This window comes from Anastrepha obliqua, chromosome 5 (assembly GCF_027943255.1).
Source record: "Anastrepha obliqua isolate idAnaObli1 chromosome 5, idAnaObli1_1.0, whole genome shotgun sequence".
NCBI classification, from domain to species: domain Eukaryota; kingdom Metazoa; phylum Arthropoda; class Insecta; order Diptera; family Tephritidae; genus Anastrepha; species Anastrepha obliqua.
The window spans coordinates 74,367,787-74,392,476 of record NC_072896.1 but is presented as its reverse complement, the minus strand read 5'-3'; the positions used below and the strand labels follow the sequence as shown (position 1 = coordinate 74,392,476).

Genomic DNA, 24,690 nt, shown 5'->3' with positions numbered 1-24,690 from the left:
TTACCGAAGTCTATTTCATAAATATTTTAAGCTTTTAACCAAGCGTTAGTGACTGCTACCTAACGACTTCTCCAAATTTCCAAACTTTAAACGCGTTTTTCTCAAAACACATTTTCTGAAATTGGCACGCAGCATAACTCAAACAATTTTAAATATTTTTAATCAGGTTTTTCACTACGTCTGTATAATAACCTTCTTAAGAGAAGAGCGTAGGGGATTTTCGATAGATTAATTTATACGATTGTTATAATTATTTAAGTGCCGTTTTTTTAGTGCAAAATAGAGTTTTTTCCTTCAAATGCTTGCTAATTCCACAAAAATAAATATTTTTTAAATCCCCTACGTGTTTCTCTAGCTATTCTTATCGAGATTAAGAAAAAAAATGTTTCTTTGTTCCAGATTAAAATTTGCACCCTCTGTGCTGCGTGCCGTGGAGCTCCGTCAAGAGAAACCACATTACAAAAATGTATCCAATGCCGCCATTTTGTAAAATTTTTCGATCAAACTTTGTAGTTTTGTATTTTAGTATATAAGTAATAACTTCCCAAATCAGAGTGATTGTTTTCCCTTTCCTTCTATACAAACAAAATTCTTTAAAAATCGTGTTTATTTTACGCGTGTACAGTGGTGTTACCCCTTATCGCGCTAAACACCTATACTATCGTTATTACTTACCACTCAGATTGTATTATCTACTTTCGAGTGAAACGAGTGAAAATGTCCAACCCGTCACAACGGGAGATAGTAATTATTAGTTTTGAAGTGTGTTTTAAAAAGTGTGAAATTATGGTAGTTTTTATTTTTATGATTTGCACAAAGTTTGAAACTTGGATTTATATGGTTTATGGGGAGTGAACTACATATATTTTCGTAAAAAATTATTACAATTATATTTTCATAAAAAATTATTACAATTAAATAAGTAATTAGTGTGTCTGTTTAAAGCTTTTGTATTTTTTTTTTATAAAAATTCTTTTCGTTTCCAAAAACGCTTCTATGGCAGCTATCGTCGTCGTCTTTTTGAAATACCTATAAAAGAGTCGATGACAGCCGATTTTACACAATTTTCATTCTTAATATAGTTTATACCAAATTTAACCAATATTTTCAATTAGCTATTGAAGTATTAAAATTTTGCTCCAGTCTCGGACGAGTGCTGTCTTTAAAGAAGTACTCGCATGACCCGAAAATACAACTTTATGAAACTGCACATCACTCTTTCACTCGAGCTGTGTGGAGCACCGCCTCATAGAGAACTTCGAACATTTTTCTTGGCTTGCATTGTTGTTTGCGTCTAAATGGGCCTCGTTCGACATAAAAATTGATTTCCCTCTTGCACCAAAAATCTTTTAAAACGTCAGACGTACCATCAAGTCGGCTGGGTTTTCTTTGCTTGTAGTTTGACCCTTGGGAGCAAAACTCAAATATTTGTACATAATTATTTGTAGTGGTATCAGTAAATAAATTCCCTTCCTTTAGTGATTTGTATGGCAACAGCAATTGACGCTATTTCGGTTGTAAGACTCTAAATCACCTATCACACGTTCGACAAAAAGAGTTTACCAAACTCATGAATCAACTGTTAAGGTTGAATAAAAGTTTGCACTACATTGAAAACATGATCCTTATGTTAGGAAGAATCCGAATCCCATGATGTCGTTCTTAATATATGAATTACGTGAAACATCGCCTCCGGTCTATTGACGCCACCAGCCCAGACACCGCACCAAACTTTTACTGTTTCAGATGGAAACTTTATTTCATCATTCCTCTCAGGGTTTTCATGTCCAGGTTCGACTGACTTACTTCTAAATGAGTAAGTTTAAAATGGGTATTTTCAATCACGCGGATCTGGTACAACCATACACTGAATAATTAGGAGTTGACCGAGGTACAGTATCCAAAAGGTAGGTGAGCCAGTGTAAGGTCTCTGAAGTCGAGTGTAGCATATCAGCCATTAATTCGCTAGGTGCGGTTCTAGAGGCTAACAATTTTAGAAACATTTTTAAAAACATTTCTGCGATTATAAAATCTTTTATAGCACCAATTGAAATCCAAGAGCAGCATGAAGCATTAAATTCCGGTATTTGTCGGAATGTTTGTGTCAAATGTTATTGGTAAGGATTTATATCCGGCCAAGGGCTGTCGCTCCAGCAGCATTTCGCTTACATGTATGTGGAATGTTTATGCTGCTCCCAAAACAACAGTAAAAAATATTAGTTGACCTCCTTATCAGTATTCTATAAAGATTTCAGATTAATCTCAGAGTCCATAAAAATAGAATAATCTGAAATTTGAGACTTTTTCGACTTCAATAACCTTAGCACATTCACGTCACTGTCTTTTGGCAACGGTCTATAGAGAAGATCTCCAGCTGTGTATATACAATAATTTTATTACTTGTGCACACATACATATGTAACTAAATGTGTGCTAATGCTACATACCGACTAGTTTCTGCGAAATAAAAATACTAATTTTTGTTTGTTTAAGTTTCTTAAAGCAATTAAATACATTTTTGGAATTTGAAAATCATTATTTTTACTCATCACATATTTTCTCCCCTGATGATTGCCAGCTTTGCGTTTTGTACTTTGGACTTTTATATGTAAATATGAATGCACATTTCTTTATTAGTGGTTGGACAACTTGCGAGTGTAAAGAATTAAGAGTTGAAAGGCATACAACTGATATGATATCTATTATTAACAAGCATATGTACATATGTATGTAAATATTTATATAAGTACACGAGTTTAAACAAATATTTTAAATTTATTACAAAGCTTTGTATATTATTAAATGCTTGTGAAGATAAACAATGGCGGCCACAAAAAGAGCAGTGCCACATATTTTATAGTTTTGATTATTTATTTTTATTTTTCTTATTTGATTTTTTTTTTTATAAAAACAAAGTTCATACCACAACAGAAACCATATAATTTAAAGTTTCAAACTTTGCATAAAATTTGAAAAGATGCAATTTTTTTTAATCAAAATATCAAATTTTAGGTCAGATTTTTTTCCTTTTTTTTGTGGACGGTTTTACGCAACTTCTTCCATATAATGTGAAACATCGTCGAAAACAAAATAAAAATATCAAAAATCAACGAGAGTTTTGAGCCACTTGAAACTTGAACACTATTTCCTGATAAATTTTTCTAAAAATTCTTACTACAAAGTTTGAAAATTTGCTACATTTTTTCAATGTTTGAAACTTTGTTTTACATTTTTTATAAAAAATAAAATAAAAAAATAGTCAAAATTTACAATAAGTGGCGCTGGTATTATTGTGTTCGCCACTGTACATAGGTGTTAGTGGAAAAATACATATCTCCATATCTACAGTATCTTGTATAACGTCTGCATGGAACTTTTTTCCTATAGCTGATTATTAGTGATTGCTTTAATTCATGTATTTTGATTATTTTTCTTGTTATTGGACTGTGTAAAACCACAAGAAGTTTGCTAAGTTGCCTAAATTTATTTCGTTATTAATACCTAGGTCTCAACAATATAAAGCTGGTTTTTTTGATATTATTATTTGCTCTGTTATCTCGAAATGATTTATTTTGGGATTCGACTCACATGTCGCCTGCGTCGCCTAATTATGGAGTACCACTCATTCGTCTGTTTAAGTTTCTACACAAATTTAATATTGCTCGGTGTCATTATTACGTACATATAAAGAATTGCAGATTTTGATTTAATTTGGGGTTTAATTTGAAAATTATCAGCTTCTCACAACCGGAGCTACAGAAGTTATTGTTTAGCATTAATTTTTAAGTACATTCCCAAATAACAAAGCGCATCCGATTTCTTCATAATTAAAGTAAAAAGAGTATGAGAGTAAAGTGATTAAGATTGAGTTTATTCTAGCTAATCTTCAATTCCTGGGCAATCGAGTAAGTGCTTACATGGTTGTTGATATTAGCCTACCAGAGCATGCCTCGTATTTAACGTCCATTTTACTAGAACAGGTCGATACTGCATTGTGTTGAGTCCATTAACAGCACACATTTTTTTAGCTGCCTACTTTAGTTTTCATTTTGGTCGTTGTAGCATTGAAGAGTCTATCGAATTTTATTTAAGTTTGGATTAGCGAAGAAGAAAGTTTTGATGGATGTATGTATGATGAGATTTTTTCATTGTCGCGAATTCACAATAACAGCCTCGGAAAATTGTTCCCATCAAAGGATACCGACCCACGCAATGAATTAAGGATTGTGATTTACGTTTTACTACTTAGAATATACGAACAATGCTACAAGTCGGCATGATGGCTGAAATAGCGGATAAGTGTATGAAATACAATAGTGACTCAGTAGTTCTAAAAGAAATACGGTTTGCGGAATATGGTGAATTAAGAAAGAAAGCCTATTAAATTTTCTTCAGTGGCCCAAACAAACAGGGGACAGCTAGGTGTTGGCATCTCCATTAACTAAAAACTTAGAGAAACAATTAGTGAAAGACTCTGCCGTATGAGACTCACAGGAAAATTTCAAAACATCAATTGTAGCTGCGTTTGCGCCTACCGATGTCTCAGACGATCTTGCAAAATACACTCTATGTAAAACTAGAAGATATGATGTCAAAATCATCTAAATACAAATTTAATCTCGGAGATAGGCATACATATTTTACTCGGAGATTTAAATGCAATGGTGGAAGACACTGATATTAGCAAAGACGACGAATCGAACGATGGTGGTACACGTCTAATAAATTTTTGTTTTAGCAGCGGTCTTCCACACAAGAAAATTCATAAGCAAATGTGGGAAATGGCCGGAAGGAGAGGCGCAAACCAGTTAGATCATGTATTGATTGATAAAAGGCGCGCAACCTCTGTCATTAACGTCGGATCGTTTAGAGGCACTCTCAGCACCATATTCAATATAAGGCAAAAAAATCAAATAAAATGAGCGAGCGAATCTCAGCGGATGAGGAAGAGCATCGTGCGTGTCAAGGAATCATAAATAATAAACTAACCGTAACAAAGGAAGACTCAGCAGCAGCCATTTGAGCTGATGTAACAAATGTGGTTATTGGAGCAGCTAAAGAGAAAATACGCACACAAAGATGCAACACAAATGAGTGGTTTGATGCAGAGTGTAAAGCTGGGCACAGACGGAAAACAAATCCAAACAATCGGATGACATTTGGACAGATTGATGCGTGTGTGGCGCAATTGGCAAACCGATCGAAAATTGACAAAAGTGTTCGTCAACTTGCAATCGGTTGCGTGTGTATGGCGAAGTTGACGATTTTTCTCATTTCTTTTGAAATTTTGAAGTCTGCACATGAGCTGACAAATGACAACATTAGCAGTCCAATGATGTAATGAATAATGAGATGGCGTCTATCGTGGTTCCGTTACTTTGCTCTTAGCGAATTTGACAATGAGTAACGTCGTCTTGGCACCAGTATGACTAGATTACCATTTTCGTAACTTCGTAATTTAGCTTCTTTTTTTGTTATTTAGTTTCGGAGTTTTTCTGACTAGTTCTAATTAAAATGTACTGTTTATAGTTTTGTAAAATATACATTTTTAATAATTAGTTCAATAATTCACTCAGTTTTATTTAGCTTTAATTTTTTTTAACACATGGTCGCATTGCCCCCGATTGCGGTTATTGTTGGTGTTGTTCTCCTTTCAGCAGTCAAATCTCTCTTTCGCAACTGCAGTATTTCTTAGCTTTAGTTATAAAAACGCACTAAAATGCCTATTTCAAGAAAATAAAATACCAAATTTTTATTGAATTACTTAAAGAATTTTGTATGCGTGGCAAAATGTCTTTAAAATGTGCGTTTTTTAAATAAATGTGTTATTGTTATGTACAATTTAATTTATGAGTTTTTTTGTTAAGAGAACGACTTTTTTGCTATATTTTATGTAATAAGATAAGATACTCTTTTTGTAAAAAGTCGTTATGGTTTCTTCAGTATTTTTTGATATTTTTTTGCTTATTTTTACTTTGGATACACCTCTTGATACCCTATGTCCTACTAAGCATTGAGAACCGGAAGACGGTGTGTAATATGGTTTTAATTCGCATTCAGTAAATTCAAACGCTTTTTAAAATGTGTAAAAAGGTTTTCAGTGTTAAGTAGAGTTGAGAGAGGGACATTTAATATTCATGCATAACCCTAAAAGGAGCAAAAAATTAAATTTACATTTTCAAAATATTAAATTTTATAAGAACCAACAAATTTTCATTAACACTAAAATCTTCTCAGAGTGACCTTTTCTAACATCCTTTTGTTTATTAATAAAGTTTTTTTTTAACTTATCGCAAACCGATGGAAAATTGACAAAAGTGTTTGTCAACTTGCAATCGGTTGCGTGTGTATGGCGAAGTTGACGATTTTTCTCATTGATCGCATTTGTTTCCTCTTCTACTCGTATTCACCCCTTCTTTTCATACACAAATACATTCCATTTACTCATTGACGATAAGCGTGAAACTGAAATTGTCAACAAATCCACACGTGTTGCAACACACAATGAGCTTCAACCGATTGTTTGGATTTGTTTTCCGTCTGTGCCCAGCTTAAAGCAACTATTGACACAAAAAAACGAAGCGTGAAGAAAATATTTAAACAGACAAGCAAGGCAAAACCTACTTGCTTTATAACAAAAAAAGGCAAGCCGCAACGGATAAAACAAAAGAAAAATCAGGACATCCAAATGAAAGTTCAGCGTATCGAGAATGATTTCAGTGAAGGAAATGTTAGAAATATGTACAGGGCAATAAGAAGCCAAACAAAGGCAGATCAGCCACGAATAAATTTGTGCAAAAACAAGGAAGGTGAAATAATAATAGAAAAAACAAAAATATTAAATAGATAGCAAGCATACTTTAGCTTGAGAAAATGAGCTTTTTGCTAATAGTGACGAGGCCATTTTCACTCGTGGAATGATAGAAATGCTTTAATTGACCTAATTTTTATTTTATATTTTTATATAATTGTAATTTTTATTTTTATATATTCACCCCGCGACAAAACGATAGCCAATTAACAATTTTTACTATTGGTTTTGATGTTCAACAATAACAAAAACCATATAAATCGAATTTTCAAAATCTATATCAAAATTCGAAATTATTTCCACAAACTCTTCATCCTAATTACACGGATTTTAATTAGAATTTTTACGAAGATTTTTAGCATACAATTTCATAGTCCATATAACATAGCTTGCCTTTGCTATGATATTCGATCAGATTCGCAATAAGAGTTACAGCGAGCTTTGAGGCAGGAGTTGGTAGGAAAGATGAAAATGCATAAGGAAAATCAAAGTATAGAATCATGTGAAAGCAGGAATATATAGTACCTGTTAAATGGAATTAATTTTGAAACGAATACATTTTGGTCGTGACAATACTCTTGGCAAATTGACTTTTGGAAATTTTTCTTACTAATTCCTCACAAGAAATAAGATTTCGATATGAGCGAAATCTTCATAGTCAGCTCTGGAATGATGCGAGTTCAATTATTTTTAAGCAAATTGTACTAAATTTTCGAATATGCTCAGGAAATTTTGAACTATAACGGACTTATGTATATCAGACCTGATTGTACGCAACATGACTTTACTTAAACCTACTAGGTTGTTCAATAAGTTTTGCGGTTCGACAAGTAAAACACAATTTTATGGTTTAAAATGCACTTTCTTATTCAGAATAGTCTTCCTGAGCATCAATACACTTATTCCAATAAGATTCCAATTTATGAATTCCATCCCTGAAGTGAGAGTCTGCAAAATATGCTTGTTATGAGCTCATCATTTGACGAAAAACGCTTTCCGCGCAAGCATTTTTTTAGGTCTGGAAATAGGTGGAAGTAGCTAGGGGCCAAATCTGCTGAATACGGTGGATGCCCAGAAATTTGGAACTTTAATTCATGGATTTTAGCGATTGTCAAAATGCTCTTGTGACATGGTGCATTGTCCGGATGAAAAATAATTTTTTTCTTTTTTCTTTTGCAAACTGGGTATTCAGTTGGTCTTGGTTACAATAGTATTTGTTTGTTTTATTGTTATTGTTTTACCAGTTTTTGTAAGTAATCCAGAAACCAAATTCCTTTCACATCCCAAAAAACTGATGCTCACACCTTCTTGGCCGATTACTAGCTTGTAATCAAAGAATCAATTCACAGATTGAAATGAAACTTCACATACGTTTATATGAAGAGTTTACCAACATTCCAAACAAAAATTTAGGCTAGTAACAATGCCCTCTCTTATTGAACCGCAAAACTTATTGAACAACCTGGTAATTTTTTAGTTGAAATGCAATTCGTTTAAAAACCTGTTTGCGTTTTTAAATTAACATTAAAAAAACATTAAATTAACATTAAAAATCATTAAATTATCTATATTTTTGAGCATTAGAATTTTGGAAAAAATTACTTCTATTTGAAAAATCCTAACGAATGAATTTGAATATGAATTGAACATGAAGAATATACCAAATAGTCAATTTAGACCGTGTGGGTAGCTTTCGGGCTGGTGATATAAAAAAACTGAGTACGCCATTCGTTTTAGCGTCTTATTCTGCATTAGATTTCTATTTTTATCTTGGGCAAGATGAATGTTTTTCCGTATAAGAAATAGCTCATTCTGCTTTTATAAAACTGAATTTTTTTTTCACATTCTGCGACCGGAGGGGGAATCTGAAATACTTGAGACAGTTGTCTCATTCACATATGCACATACTAGGGCGGGTCGATTTAAAAATCACTCATTGCTCTGTGAAAATTGTATTCTAGGGATCAAAATAAGAAACTTTGCCGAAGGAACCATACCTCGAAAACGAATTCTGATGTCCCCCAATTTAAAAATATCACCATTTTTGGCCTTTACATGAAAAAATCAGCTAAATGACTATGTTTTTTCTTTATTTTTATTTATTTATAATAATATTTATTATTTATTTATAATAATATCTATTTTTTCTCTTAAGAAATTTATTTAGTCAGAACATATGTAAATGAAAGAATTAATTTAAGTGAGTTATAGAAAAGAAACCAAAAAGTTCGACCCAAATTGGGGGACATCAGAATTCGTTTTAGAGGTATGGTTCCTTCGCCAAAGTTTCTTATTTTGATCCCTAGAATATGATTTTCACAGAGCAATGGGCGATTTTTTTTGCCTCCCCACAAATCGAACCGGCCTAGTACATACATATGTATATTAGAAAAAAAAATTACATTTCCATATGACTCAGCAAAAATAGCAACGTAAGGTTTACACAATATTGTAATTACTGTGATTTTATTGTACAATAATATTTTTTTTCTTTTTTCAATTTTATACTCGCATGCGCAAGAATATTTCTTATCATTTTCCACACATACATACATACGTGTAGCGAATTCGAAGATTAAACTTTAAGACATTTTGAAGATTATCGAAAAATATATATAGAAAAATATTCTAGTGCTTCATAAATTACCATATTATTGCTTAATCGCTGTACTTAAAAGCGAAACACGCATATCTACATTAAATATAATAATAGGAAATTTTTTTCTAGCCATTAAATAATTCCCGCTAATGCTAACGCACGCAAATGATAATCATTTTTAATAAAAGTTGAGATGTAGTAATTACTATTACCTTTGATTGTTGTTATTTTGAGAGCTGAAATTTTATGCAAAGCAGGTCAATTTACATATTTACATACATACACTTGTGCTCACATGATTAAGTCAATTTACCGTTTTACAATAATCCCAATATTTTTCATGTCAAATATTTTTCGTTAATTTTTTATTATATAAAAATGTAGTTCATTATATCACAAAAACCTTGCAAATTAGAGTTTTAAACTTTGTACAAAATTCACAAAAATTTAATAAATTTCAAAAAATTGTTACAAAAATGTTCAACTTTTTAATCAGAATTTTTAAAAAAAGGGATATAGGGTATAGGGTATAGGGTATACAGTTTGGTATCCCATTTAATTTTAATACAAGAAAATGTTAATTTGAAGTTGCTAAAAATCGCGTTGATTTAAAAAAAAATGAAATTGTTTTTTTTTTATCACAAATTTTGACAACTTCTGCGGATGTAGTTTTGTAGCCCACTCAATTCTAGTATAACAAAGTGTTAGTTTGAAGCCGTTCGAAAATCGCATTCATTACATGTTCGCAAGTTTGAAGTTTTACTTTTTGAAGTTTTAACTTCTTGAAATTTGTTAAATTTTTTGTGAGTTCTTGCAAATAACATTTTATTTTTTTAGTTCCTAAGCGATGCTACGACTACGAACATGCCGATCAACTTCGATTATTTCTGCGATTTTATCGACATTATTGATATTTTCTTTAACATAAAAAATGTCTGAACGGAATCGACGCAACCAAAATGACAGGCAATTAGCTGTTACAGTAACGCCACCATAAACACATAAACTTTCACAATTTCAGCAGCCTGGTTTGTATTTTCGCATTTTCGCCTTTATCAAAGAAAAACTGTAAAATTTACAGAATTTTCTCTTTGTTGACTTCCTGTATCTCACAACTGAATGGAATAAACAGAAAACAGTAAACTATTTTTTTAGTGTGAAATGTCATCTTGACAACGAGCATAAACTTCAAATTGTTTGATCGGTACTTTACGAGATAAATAAAGGAATTAGAAAACAATGCATTTCTTTTCCCCCAAACTAATATTTCCTGCGATATAAAATTCATAAAATCTTTTTAAGGGTAAATTTCGTTATTGTGTATTGGAAAAACTGTTTTCGTAAAATTTCACTATACATTTTTCCTTTTGACTTTTTCTGACATTTGAATTGGATTTTGACTTTGGGGTATGTAGAGACTTGTAGCAGAATTTTATGACAAATATTTTTGTGGTACATTTTAATCCGTTATATCCCTTTGTTATGAGTATCTTCGGCCCTTTCGGCAAAATAGATAAGAAATGTATGAGGAGGTGCGGTCCTCGTCCTACGACAATCGGTTCTACGTTACCGTAACGACCCGGATTTATATGCGGCCAAGAACTGCCATTTTGGAATGTTTATGCTAAAACAATAGCAGTTCATCCGGAAGCTTTCAAATCGCCGGTACACGTATATTTTTTTTGCACCATTCACCAAAATCAAATGCCGGAAACAGTTATTTTTATTGCACTGTGCACTTGAATGCAACACTAGAAATTGAATGGTTGGAAACGCTTGTGTATATTCAACGAATCATATATTAACTAAAATATAAGTTATATATAGCGATTAACTGATTTGATCAGTACAGTACCGATTTTTTCACGATAGCATTTTTTTTTTAATTTTTTTATTTTTATTTTTCTTTATTTTTTCTTTTCTATTCGTAAATCAGTACGCCTGCACTTATTTCTACTAGAATATTGTTCTTGTTAGTCAATTTCAAGTTTGGTATGTAGGTATGTTTTTTTTTATAAACTTGAGACTATACTAAGTTGAGTAATGTGAAGAAGTTAGAAGAAAGTAATTTAAATATGGTTGAAATATTTCAGATAACGTTCGACTTACTTAATAAATTAATACAACAAAAAGCGGAGTAAATTTATGGGCATGTGGTATTATCGCTGAGTTACTTCGTATCAATTTCTATAATTGATATGGTATACTTTGCTTAAAAGAGCAGTCAACTATTTTTTTCTTTTATCGGGTGTGGTTATGTAAATACATTGAATTGGAAATTATTTTTAATGCAACAAATATCAATTTGAAAAACTTGCATATTTCTTACAATCCAAAGGGTTTTCCAATAACAGGTGTTATTGGTGAATGGATTGCGCTGTCGAGATTGATTAACGATTTTTTATGGCCGGAATTGGATGGTATTGATCTAGACACCGTTTATTTTCAACAAGACGGCGCTACGTGCCACACAAGCAACGAAACCATTGATCCTTTACGGGAAAAGTTTCCGGACCGTGTTATCTCTCGAAGAGGTGATCACAATTGGCCACCGAGATCATGTAACTTAACACCTTGTGACTTTTTTCTTTGGGGCCACGGGAAAGAGAAGGTCTACGCCAACAGCCCAGGGTCGATTCAAGACCTCAAAGATGGAATTCGTGAGGCTCGAGGACATAGACTCGAGGACATAGGGCAACTACTTTGCAATTCGGTTATGCAAAATTTCATGAAAAGGATATTGCCCTGTAAGCGTGGTCGTGGTGGTCATTTGCCTGATGTTATTTTCCACTATTAACGGCATATCTTCCTCTTTATAATGAAATAAACATCCGATCATTTATATTAAAAAATAGCATTTTTCTTTGAATATCAAAATAACAAACACCTCTGTTTGGAAAACCCTTTACATAAAAATTTTCGCAATTTGATTAAGTTATAAAAAAGTTTTGTAAGAAGGCTATTGAATTAGTAAAATATTTTATTAACGAGTTCAAGGCATTGAAAAATGGTTTACAGTTGTGGAAAGTAGCATAAATATTTGGAAAAAAGGAGAGAAGTGGTCGGTCAATTGTCCAATATCATAATTTTGCAATTTAGTAGGAAAAAATAAAAAATAGGACAGAATCCGCAGTCATCTACAAATTATTTGGATGTGGTCCACTAATTCTTGTGGTTTCTGCGACCAATTCCAGGAGACTCCCATGCTTCTTTTCCTTGAATGCAGCGCTTTAGCGTAGAAAAGAAGAAAGGCACCTACGCTCAGCCCAACCCTGATCTATCTTAAATTTAATAAGGGAACTCGGTCTGGATGACTGTAATGAGTAGAGGGCACAAAATACCATGAGGTCGAAGTGAAATCCTCATTATGCGTGCGCACGATTAGTCGAAATGGGCGAAATCGGTCGATAACCACGGCCATCTGCCAGATAACGATAATTTAAAAACGAGGAAAACTAAATGAAATTTGTTACCAATAAAGTAAATACAACGAAAGTAAAATTTAGAAAACTGGATGGTGTCTCTCCCACTTTTGGGTAAAAGTGGACATCTCGATAGTTATTTAATATATTCGTCCAAATTTGGTACGTTTTTTGCTCCCCACTTCGTTTACGTCTCACAAAATTATTATAAAGATCGGATAAAACCGTGTCTACCTTTTTATGTGTTAATTTCCGTCCGTCTCTCTAATGTTACAAGCTAGAAATAACTCTCATTGTCTATGAGTTTGTTTGATTCCGAAATTAAATTTTACTGAAATGTGCATGGGTATATAAAGTTCGATAGGAATTTAACCTTCATTATCTGTTTTAAATAAAAATAGAAAATATTTTATTTTTAATAGAATTTCATTATAGATTACTAACTGTCACAATTAAAACAAAAAATTGTAAAAATAAAAAAATGTATGCCTCTATTGTATACGTGCATACGGGTATACTTATATAAATTATAGTGTTTGATTAAAATCATCAATGAAGTGAAAAATTTTAGACCTTTAGACATTAAATAACTTTTGTGAACTTAGCTAATATTAATTTTTTTTTTTAATCAAAGTGTGCAATTATTTTAAAATAATTAAAAGCAATTTATAATAAGCAATAATAACACTGGTAAACAGCCAATTTGGCGCAACTGTCTAGGTATGTTATCATTAGTAATTTGGGTGTGCTGAATCCGAAAATCATGTGTATTTTGACACATCAGGTCAAGTTTTCAAGATATTGCGAAAAAATCATTTTTGCACCTATGCAAAAATTCAGCTTTTGCTATTGACAACACACCAAATCGGGTGGGTATATAATCACAATAAAATAATGTTTAAGGGTATTTCAATTTAACAGACCATAAGAATAATGTTAAAATTATCGAAAACATAGTTTTTTTGCTCGACTTTAGAAGTTCATGAAATTCGCATAGGCAAAAATTTCATAGTAAATTTACATGGGTTGAAAAGTACCGTGTCTAACACATAGATGTTACTAGTTGTATTGCATTCACCTCTTTTTCAGTTAGTACTAACCTTAAAAAGACAGCTGTCAGCTTCATGATATTCTATTCATTAGTTCGTGAGTTATTGTGCCAAGAGAGGCGTTGCTTTTGTTATTTTTAAAACTGTGGATCAAAAAGAATCTCGTGTTTTAACTTAACACTGCTTCTTGATGGGGGAAAATACCGTTCCTGCGAAGCAATGGCTTGAAAAGTGTTATGGGGACTCCGTTCCATTAGAAACAACAATAAAACGATAGTTTGCTGACTTCAAACCTGATTGTAGAGACACCGATGATGCACAACGTAGTCCAAATAAGGTGATAACACCAGAAAACATCAAAAAAAATCCACAAAATCGTTTTGAATGATCGAAAGTGAAGTTGCCCGAGTTAGCAGCTTCAAACTGCGCTTTGAGCTAACTATAAATAGGCGCCATTCATGTGATACGTGCTCAGTCAGACCCATTTTTTTCTAATATATCAAACCCTTAACATCGGTGAAATAAACAAGATTATCTTGTTTCGTAAAAAAAGACAGCACCGTTTCTTCTCTGTTTCGATATATCGCAATTTTAGTACCCGGAGCAGGTAAATGTTTCGTCATTTAATCATGATGCTAATAACTTAGATGCAATTTTTGAGATACCGAGGTCTCTTAAGTCACTTTGATCAAAAAGTTCAGGTCCTGAGGTAGTTCCAAGAAAATCAGTATCATCTTCATTCGTTTTTCAGAGAACGCTGGAAACGCTGGTTACATTACATTTATTGGTGTGAGCTCCATTCCAAAGCTTTTGTTTTGGCGGATCTAGTACAGGAGTATCCTCTCAGTGTGGAAGTGGTCGACGTGATATTTGAATAATTTTTTTCATCTTATCGATACAAAGAAACAATACAAATGTATGCAAATGTTATATAGATTAAACATGGACAAATATACTTTCTAAAATGTTTGAGGTGAAATCTTCACCACTCATGATAGTAAACAATTAGTTTCCTGAATATTGAGTGAAATCTTACTCTGTGAAATCTTACTGTAGTCAAATTAAGATATATTACTATTTTTAAAGCGGACTGCAAAAAACATCAGCGCATTTGTGCACAGATTAGCACATCTAGATACAGATAAGGACATCTAGGCACAGCTGAAAATATATAAACACATCTCACCCCAAATAAATACAGCTCATACACATCATTCCAGAAATAGGTATGTCGCCACAGATACCCTCAAATTCAAATACATTAATTTTGCCATCTGGGCGGAAAATTTGCAAAAAATCATAACTTTAATAATTCTTATCAGATTAAATTGATATTTTGATACGTAAAAAGAATGCACAATAAGCTATTGATCCAGCAATTATCATCCATTTTCGATTGTTCATGCTTCTAAAGTCTTAATTTCACAGAATTATAGAAATCACTTAAACATTTTTTTTATTCAACTATAACAGATTTATTGACTTTTTGATCAGAAATTGCCACGATTTTTTTTTTTTAATAATTTTTAAATTATTGCAATGTTTTTTCGCAATATCTTCAAAACAAGACCTGACCGGAACAAATTAATGTTATTTTCAGAATCAGCTACCCCAAAATACCTTAAAATAGATTTTTGTTTTATTTCAAAACTTCTGTATCAAATCGATACATAACGCGCAAAACTTTGATCGCTCTAAGGCGCTCTGTGCTCTATGCTGTTCAGCTTAAGACAGCACGACCTCGAATGGAAGGACGAAAAAGTATGGGATGCAATAGTAAGCAAATATACAGACTGCTCTCTTACACAAAATGATTGCAACAAAGTATCGACATTTTTATGAGTTTTTCGTTCAACAAATTTCGAGGACACTAACTTCACACGTAAGCTTGTAAACAAACGAAAATTATGTAATACGGATTTGTGAAGCGTACAAATTACTTTACTGGCAAGCGTCAAGTTCAAGGCTGTGGACATGTTTTGCATTTTATGATAATAAAATGCAATGAAAGTCAAGGAAAAACAAATAAATGCGAAATCATCAATGGCAAGATTTCAATAGTAATAAAATGTCTTAAACGATGATGTCAGACTTCGAAAAGGCAATGGATTTTAAACGTAGATATGTATATATCCACATATGTATGCATTTATAAAAACAAGTTTGCGTGGCTTGAAAATCTTGCTTAATGACAACTAAAGGACGCTTGCTTCAAAAACTTGCGTACCATCCGTAAAATACAACAATACTTTGTAAATGTACGCGGCTTGCACTGCACCTTATTCTATAATACCTTTACACTAAAACGTTGCTGCTTTGCATGAATAAACCGACAAACACACGTTTGCTAAATGTCCATCACATGTTGAGTGTCTGAATTTCGCACGGTCGCTTATTTTTCCCGTTTTTGTTTTTTGTTCACCGGGCGGGATACAATTTTCCATGGAAGTACACATGCACAACAACAAGCAATTGCCACTCACTCATCCACTCTCTGGCAAGAAAAAAAATGACCGCAAATTGAATCAATTTATGGAGGTCATGCGTTTAGTTAGCAAATCCAACGTGACCCGGCCGGCGAAAAGGCAGAAAAATAAATTCAAATGAAACGTGCTGTCCACAGATATAAATAGCATACAAATCTACGTTTTATAAACATATAAATGTGAGCATTTATTGATATTAGGATAAATACTCTATTATCGCTTTTTCTAACTGCTACAAAAGCTTAACCCATTTACGTCCAAATTAAATCCAACCAACATCGAAATATGTGTAAGGGAATGTCTCCATAGGAAAATGAGAGGAACCCACATTTACATACTTTCAGATAGTTAGGCGGCTTTGAGCGCCCTTCCATAAACTGTAATCACCTCAAAAATGGTGTATGACTAAGGCAGTCACGTTAATACTATAGGGGACTTCAACAGAGTATTATTGGTTGGGGAAATGGGAAATGAAATGGCTGATCATCTAGCTAAAAAAGGGGACTTATAAAAGGCCACATTAACGAATTTCTCAGAAAGTGAGAGGAGAAGAAATTGATTGAACACAACAGCGATGGCTACTTTCAGAGCCGGAGTCTTTGTATCCATTCGGACGATATGACCCAGCTGGATCTTTATTCGCTGCTCTATGTCTGTGTCGTCGTAAAGCTCATACAACTCATCGATCCATCGCTTGCGATATTCGTCGTCGTGCAAAGGTCCAAATATTTTCCTCTCAAACAGTCCAAGCGACGCTTCATCGGATATTGTCATCGTTCACGCTTCTACGTCATAAGTTAGGACGGGCATGATGAGAGCCTTACAGAGTGTTAGTTTTGTTCGTCGAGAGAAGACTTTACTACTCAGTTGCCTACTTAGTCCAAAGAAGCACTTGTTGGCCTAAGATGTCACTTAAACAAAGTTGGTCTCTCTGAGACTACCATCTTCAGTTTCTGTGAAATGGACACTGAAAATTCAGAAAACCTTTGTGAATGTCTTGCATTAGGCATAATAATAATAATATAGCTCTGACCTTAATGGGGAAGGTGCCCCTGCCCGGCGGGTTGATGTCCTCGCGAGAGTAAAGGCTGACATCACTGACACTCAAACTACAGCTAAAGGTCAAAGTCGACGTTACACCATTATCGACTGTAAATAACCCAAAAATCGTGGAGCAAAATAAGGAGCATAGATGTGGTTGTAGACATTTGTTGGAGAGTCAGAAAGCATATCTTTAAATGCACTGACGAAATGCAGGACTGAACATACCTACTGGACCAGACGGTACTATATATAGACAGGTATTGAATCACATTCATCGGGATTATTTTACCACCTTTCTAAACTCCCGCGAAGTCTAGAGCTATGCTGATGGGGTCACAGAAGCGAGATGTGCAGCATTCAACTCGAAACCGAAACTTTTATTTTTCGTTGTGCTCCTTTTCAGATAAGACATGGAGGCCTACAACTTTGGCGCTATATGTGCAAATCTATCTGATTTATGTCGAATTCTCAAATTTTACTAAGTGCACCCATTCATTCATAAGATTCATCTTGAATCGGGTTGGAAGGATTAAGCGGCGATGCTAAATCTGTTGCAAAAAAAAAAAAACGAGGAATGTTCTGATACTGTCCGATCTGCAGAACTTATTCAACAAGTGCCAGCGATCATTGACGAGATCTCTTTAAAATCAAAGAAGGTCCTCGCGAGGGAGCTTCATGTTTCTGAGGACCTTATCCGTCGAGTTGTCCTTGAAGATCTCCGGTATAAATGCTACGTTATGGGCAAAAGACAATTTATGTCGGAGCAAACACGAAAATAGCGATTTATTCGATCAAAGCCCTATATTTTAGTATACGCAGTGGCAGCCCATACATCTTTCAGCAAGACTCTTCTTCACACAAAGCGATGGCGACAAAAGAGAGAATGGCTGAAAATTTCCTTGACCACATAACACGGAACTTCTAGCCGCCTAAAACCTCATACCCCAATCTCCTGTATTACTACGTATGGGACGCAGCTGTGCGTGAATCCAATAAGCACCCTCATAACACCATTTCTTCTTCTTCTGTCTAGATGAATAAGGAGCATTGGATTCGGGTATGCAATAGTTTCCAGAACCGGATCGAGGAGGATATAGTAGCTAATGGAAATTTTATTGAATGATTTTATAGATATATAATAAGTTAATGCTGTGTAAAAAGTTCGTAAAGTTCCATAAAATTTTATTCAAACAAGAAAGCAAATTGGTTTTACTGTCAAGTTCTCAAATACCGTACGCACCCTGTATATAACTCATATATACCGGTATGGGAACATAACTAAACAAAAGCCTGCAGTCGATTATTTTTTTGTTTAATTGACCATTAACTATTAATTTTCTTGGTCAATTTATTATTTAAAAGAGAATGTGTTATTAGTACTCTGGCACTTAATGTGTCACTTTTTTTTCATGGGTGACACGCTGGCTATGAAAAACGTGGGATTTAGGCAGCAGGCAATGAAGGTGGTTAATAAACCAAAATTTTTTCTACATACATATACACATACAAACATTCTAATTACCTATAAGTTTATTCCTCCCCTGATTCTTTGCATTTCTTCATCAGAACATCTGTTCACTTATGTGTTTCCCTTGCAATATCTTTCAGCTATGTTCCCACGCGCCTTTGGGGCTTTAGTGGCCACGTACAAACGGTGCTGCATAGCATAGTAGGACGTGTGAAATGTCCTTGGCCACTGGGTGAACGTGTGTATTTGTTGTTGCAGGATGGCTCAACACTCACCTACGATCTCTATCAGCCGATAAATGAAGCCGAAGGTATGTACATTATGCATGTAGGCACCACCCCTTAATGTGTACACAAATAAAAAGTGAAAAAAAATTATAATTTGTTCTGGCTATTACAGATGATGTCACAGTTGCGATTTGTCCAGGAATTGGCAATACCTCCGAAAGTGTTTATATTCGCACATTTGTGCATTATTCACAAGTGCATGGATACAGATGTGCTGTACTTAATCACATCGGTGCATTGAACAGTGTCCAGGTGACGTCGACGCGCATCTTCAGCTATGGTAAGCCAATTGAAATTAATTGAATTTTTTTCTCTGGCTTAGGTTGAAATAATCGAGTTTGCTAGTATCGTTCGCATTTAAAATATTTTTTTATTTTAACACAATTTTCCTGGTGCAAAATGCCAAAAATTCCAACTTTTCTCAATTAAAGCTAAATAATGACTATATTATTTACTATAAACTGCACTGCCTAATAGGATGGGTGTGCAAACACATGACTTCTGCAGGAGCTGTCTAGATGAGGCAGACGAAGAGACGATCTTGCACCTTCTGTGCCATTGTCCTGCTCTATTCAGACATAGATTTACCATTTTACGCAGATAATCCTTTAATGAATTGGAAGATCTCAGTACTGTGGAAATCAAAGATCTTCTAAAGTTTTTGATAAGTACATACTGGTTTTGGGAGAGATAAGGACAAACTCCCACGCGGCATCACAATAGCCTATGAGCCTAAGTGTGTCCGACCATGGACAACCGCTTCAACCTAACCTAAGTTATTATTTACTATAATTACAAACTAATAACTATTTAAGTGATAAAATAACTGTAAAAATAAAAATAAAACAAATATAATAGAAGGCATTCAATTCCCTCATAACCATCATCACAAGCATCAAAAGTCGCGTTACATTACTTACTACATATTTCTTCTAACAAATTTCCAGGTCACACCGATGACTTTTCAGAAATGGTCGACAATTTACATAAAAAATATCCACACAGCCGGATTGTAGCGGTCGGTTTCAGTTTAGGCGGCAATCTTATTACAAAATATATGGGCGAAACAACAAAACCTAAACCACACACAATACTCGGTGGCATTTCAATTTGCCAGGGCTACAACGCAGAGGAGTAAGTGCAACAATGAATTTGTTATTTGTATGACAATTTGTCTGCCTGCAGCATGCCAATGTGCAACATTATTTCACGGAATTCGAAAATTAATAGAAATTAATTTAATATTTCTCCTTTGCAGAGGCACCAAATGGCTTTTGAATTGGCAAAATTTCCGCCGCTTCTATTTGTATGTGATGACTGAGAATGTAAAGAATATCATACTCAAGCATCGTCATGTTTTACTATCCGACGAGGTGAAGGCCCGTCACAATTTAAATGAACGCGAGATTATTGCTGCCGCCACACTACCCGAATTGGATGAGGCGTACACGCGTCGTGTGCACAATTTCTCAACAACACAAGAATTATATAAGTGGAGCTCATCACTACACTTCTTGGACAACATCGAGAAGCCAATGATTTTCATTAATGCTAAAGATGATCCATTGGTGCCGGTGGATTTGTTGCCACCCATTAAAGAATTTGCATGTAAGTTTGTCATTAGTAATAATAATAATAGTATAGAACATATGACTAGCTCACGTTGCGCTGCTCACCATTGCGTCTGATCCCACACAATTTTAAAAACGCCTTGGAAGTGCGGCTGAACAAAGTGCTTCGAAAATTAGTTCAACGGAATGCAAAGTGCATTGATCCTCGTGAAGAGTATTTCCCCTATAAATATTAATAATAATAAATAACAACCCCCGCATACTGCTTGCCTTTGTTGTTGTTTTATTCTAAAACACGGAGACACCGCAAGTTTTATACCGCGTACGAAGGGTACTACGTTTCTATGACAAACTTTTCTATGTAGAAATACATTAGAATATGCGAGATGCGACCGGTTTAAATATTTATATCATTTCCATGTTTCATATATGAGTCATCCTTAGGATTACTCGCTCATATATTATTCACATGCATACCCATTCTCGCATGCGGATTAAAGCTTTGGCGGCCGTCAATCACCATTTTATGATCGTCTAACATTCGATGTGTTCCTTTGAAATAATAACATCAATAATTCAAAGATCCTGGTAACAAACGTTGTAACATTCAGCATTAGCTCAGTGTATTTTGCAGTTAGTTCAATTCCTTGTTCAGCAAAACCGAACATATCGTTAACTCGTCGCCTAATTTTTGTTCACAGGGACGAGTAATTTCATTTTAAACTTTTGTGCTTTTAACCATTTCGACCCGAATGGTACACATGTGTACCACTTAAAGATTAAATGTCACAATAATGTCTCAGTGAATTTCTGCTGGTTTATCCTATTCACCTGATCATCTCTACTCTTTTCTAAATACATACTGATAAGTTCCGTTACAATTTTTGTGGTCTGTACTAACGGAGTCTGTTTTTTTGCATTGTCAAGCAGTGAAAATTAAAAAAGCGGTTGGTTTTCGCGGAGTTTTTCTAAGATATTCAGTGCTAAGGTGCCAAAAATATAGAAATTACAATAAAATAAAGGTTTTCAAAAGTGTTTACAATTTGTGCATGTAAGTATTTATAAAAAAAAACATAGTTTTCCACTTATTGTAGCACATGATACTTATGTGTACCATTCGTCTGGTATAGTGGTCCATATGTGTACCACTAGTCTTATAAATACTACATAATGTGAATCTTCGTTTTGATCAAAATTTATATTATCGTTAGAAAATGGACCCTGGAGATATCCGAATAATCCTGGAAGACGTACTGATGGTACTGATACTACCAGCGACTCAGAAGGCTTCTCTAAGGGAAGTTCCGACAATTTTCTTCCAAGGGATTGCACTACTTCCAGTGATAGCGATGATTCAGTAGACGGGGAGAATGAGGATGCTGACGAGAGACTCTTAACTAGTGACGTCTTGAGCTCTAACAGCGGTACCGATGATACTGAAAGCGTCCGGCATGTGAAGGTACCTCGCACGACACTAACCACCTCTTCACATGCTCCCTTAAACCCCCCTCTCCCTCTGGACCCAACCTGTCGAAACAGCATGTTTCCTGGGCCTACCCCTAGATGAGCTAGACGAAGACGACCGATGATATGCCTACACAGACAGGGCTACCTATGCTGTTAAAACAACAACAACATACTGAAAGCGACATTGATGACGTCGCTTCGAACCCCGGCGCATCGAAAACAAATATTATTTGGAATACTCCTGATGAAAATTTTGCACCAAAAAAAAAACTGTTTATGGACACAACACGAAAGAAGTATTGGTATTCAGTAATTGTCACGAACCTTATGTCACTAATGTAAAACGTTGAAAACAGGAGAAACAATTCTAGTGGAGTCGACTTGGCTGATCAGATGTCTGGGCTTTATAAATACGATAGGAAATCGGATAAGTGGTGGAATAAATTATTTTACCGTCTGATAATGAGGACAGCAGTGAACGCTTCTGTTATTTATAACGACCTCAACCAGAAAAAGATACCAGTCGAATTGTTTTTAGTTATTTTAGCTGAGGCATTGATCTAGGACGGCTTTTAAACTACAGCCGTTCGTTGGTAAAAACCTGGACGAACACCACAAATTGCTAAACGCAAGGCAATAGACCCTTCTGCTGAAGGTACTACACGACGTACCAATTGCAGTTCTCAAAAAATTCAGACTCGCACTAAGACGATATAAAGAGTGCCAAGTACCGGTTTGCAAAACGTACTTCGCACCTTACTATACATGATGTATGCATAAAGATATTTTTCACTAAAATTTTCATGAATAATATAACAATTAAAATATAAATAAAAAAAAAAAAATAAATAAAATATAAATTTATTTCTTATTTCTAAAGTGTGTTTTACAGGATGGCTGGTACTTATTTGTACCACATAATATCCCAAGTGGTACAACGATTTACCATCACCCACCGCGCCACCCTGTTGTTGCATCTCAGATTTTTAATAATTTTTAAATTATACATCACCTAATTAATCAATTTCGATAAACGATTTTATACCAGGATTGCTGTGCGAAAGTCGGGTCGAAAGGGTTAAGGGATATACAATGGAAGTAAGAGAAAACAATGGATCCCTGAAATCCCTTAGGAATTTATGACGTCAATTCAATATAAAATTCTTTTCATGATCTATAAAAATTTACAATAAGAGCACATCTTCTTCTTTTTTTAAATTTCCACACTTATTAAAGTCATTATTCCAAAATTTTGATTCTTCTAAACCTAGAAAATGTTCCATTTGCATTCCTGAAATTCCACCTTTTTCCGCATAATTTCAATCCACAATGAAATTGAGAGTTTAATGAAAGTGTGCCAGGTAGCAAAGACATTAATTTTCAGTACGCAGACTTGGTAGTTAAACAGTAATTTTTTCATTCTGCTTTGACTCTGCCTCATTTTTTAAAAAATATTTTCAAAAATGATATCAAAGAAACTTCAAATGTGTAAGCCGAATCTATTAATGTGGTGATAGCAGTAGACCGGCTGGTTTGTTGTTTATTTTTTTCTTTCGTCATGAATTATTAAATTTGTAATTTGAAAATTGAAATTTTGTTGTAATGAAATTACATTCAAAAGTTATTCTGAACATTTTAAAATAATTTCAACATGAGAAATAAATTGGTTTTCTTTTCTATTATGTCTTCACAAATGAATGGCTTCTTTGTACCATTCTAATGTACAAATTGTTGTTGTGGGCCTGGTTGTGCCACCACCTTTAATAAATTCGCCTTGGTGCGTACATCAAACTGGCTAGCACACTTTGTATTGTTTGTTGCACAAACGACAATATTCTTTCGATTCTTTTCCAATTTACTTACCATTAACTTGATTCCATTTTTATGCACAAAAGTAAGGTATTTTGATATTTAACAAACTATGACCAAATATACATAAAAATATAGCGAGGCAAAACAACTCTCATCTATGTACTTATATATTCAAAATTTTCACTAGTCGTGCGGGATTTTAAAGTTCAGGTAATTTTGTTACAGTCTGGCCCATGCCCAAAATATAAAGTTATTGCACATTGCAAAAAATGATTACATGAAGTGAAAGTCAAATCATTTTGCATGATAAAAATGAATTTAAAAACTAATTTTGAAAATCATTTATTTATTTATTTACTTATACATATGTATGTAAGAGTAATAGTATGAAAATCATAAAAACGCCAATATGCAAAAGTTTGCGCAATCCAACTAAAATGTTCTATCAGTTCATTTTGTGAAAATTTAATTTTTACAGCATTTGGTACACTCTGTGTGCCGTTTGAGAGTGTTTTCTCATAAGATTTTGCTAAAGTAGCTATTTAGACAGTTAGGCAGAATCGAATAAATAGCAGTCGTGGCCGAGCGGTTAAGGCGTCTGACTAGAAATCAGATTCCCTCTGGGAGCGTAGGTTCGAATCCTACCGACTGCGAAGTTTAAATCTCTTTTTTGT

General features: G+C 34.1%; 1 protein-coding gene and 1 non-coding gene across 3 annotated transcripts in view; both read left to right on the top strand.

The window, feature by feature from the left end:
* The window catches only part of LOC129246990 (abhydrolase domain-containing protein 2), a 36,795-nt gene that overhangs the window by 7,496 nt on the left and 4,609 nt on the right, over positions 1-24,690 (top strand). For both annotated transcript variants that reach the window (XM_054885803.1, XM_054885804.1), the window contains exons 3-6: positions 19,020-19,189; positions 19,279-19,446; positions 20,114-20,300; positions 20,425-20,774. In XM_054885803.1, coding sequence (XP_054741778.1) covers positions 19,020-19,189; positions 19,279-19,446; positions 20,114-20,300; positions 20,425-20,774 — 875 coding nt within the window. The remainder of the gene's footprint in view (positions 1-19,019; positions 19,190-19,278; positions 19,447-20,113; positions 20,301-20,424; positions 20,775-24,690) is intronic.
* Trnas-aga (transfer RNA serine (anticodon AGA)) lies at positions 24,588-24,669 on the top strand. The gene has a single exon. It is a non-coding gene; the product is annotated as a tRNA-Ser (tRNA).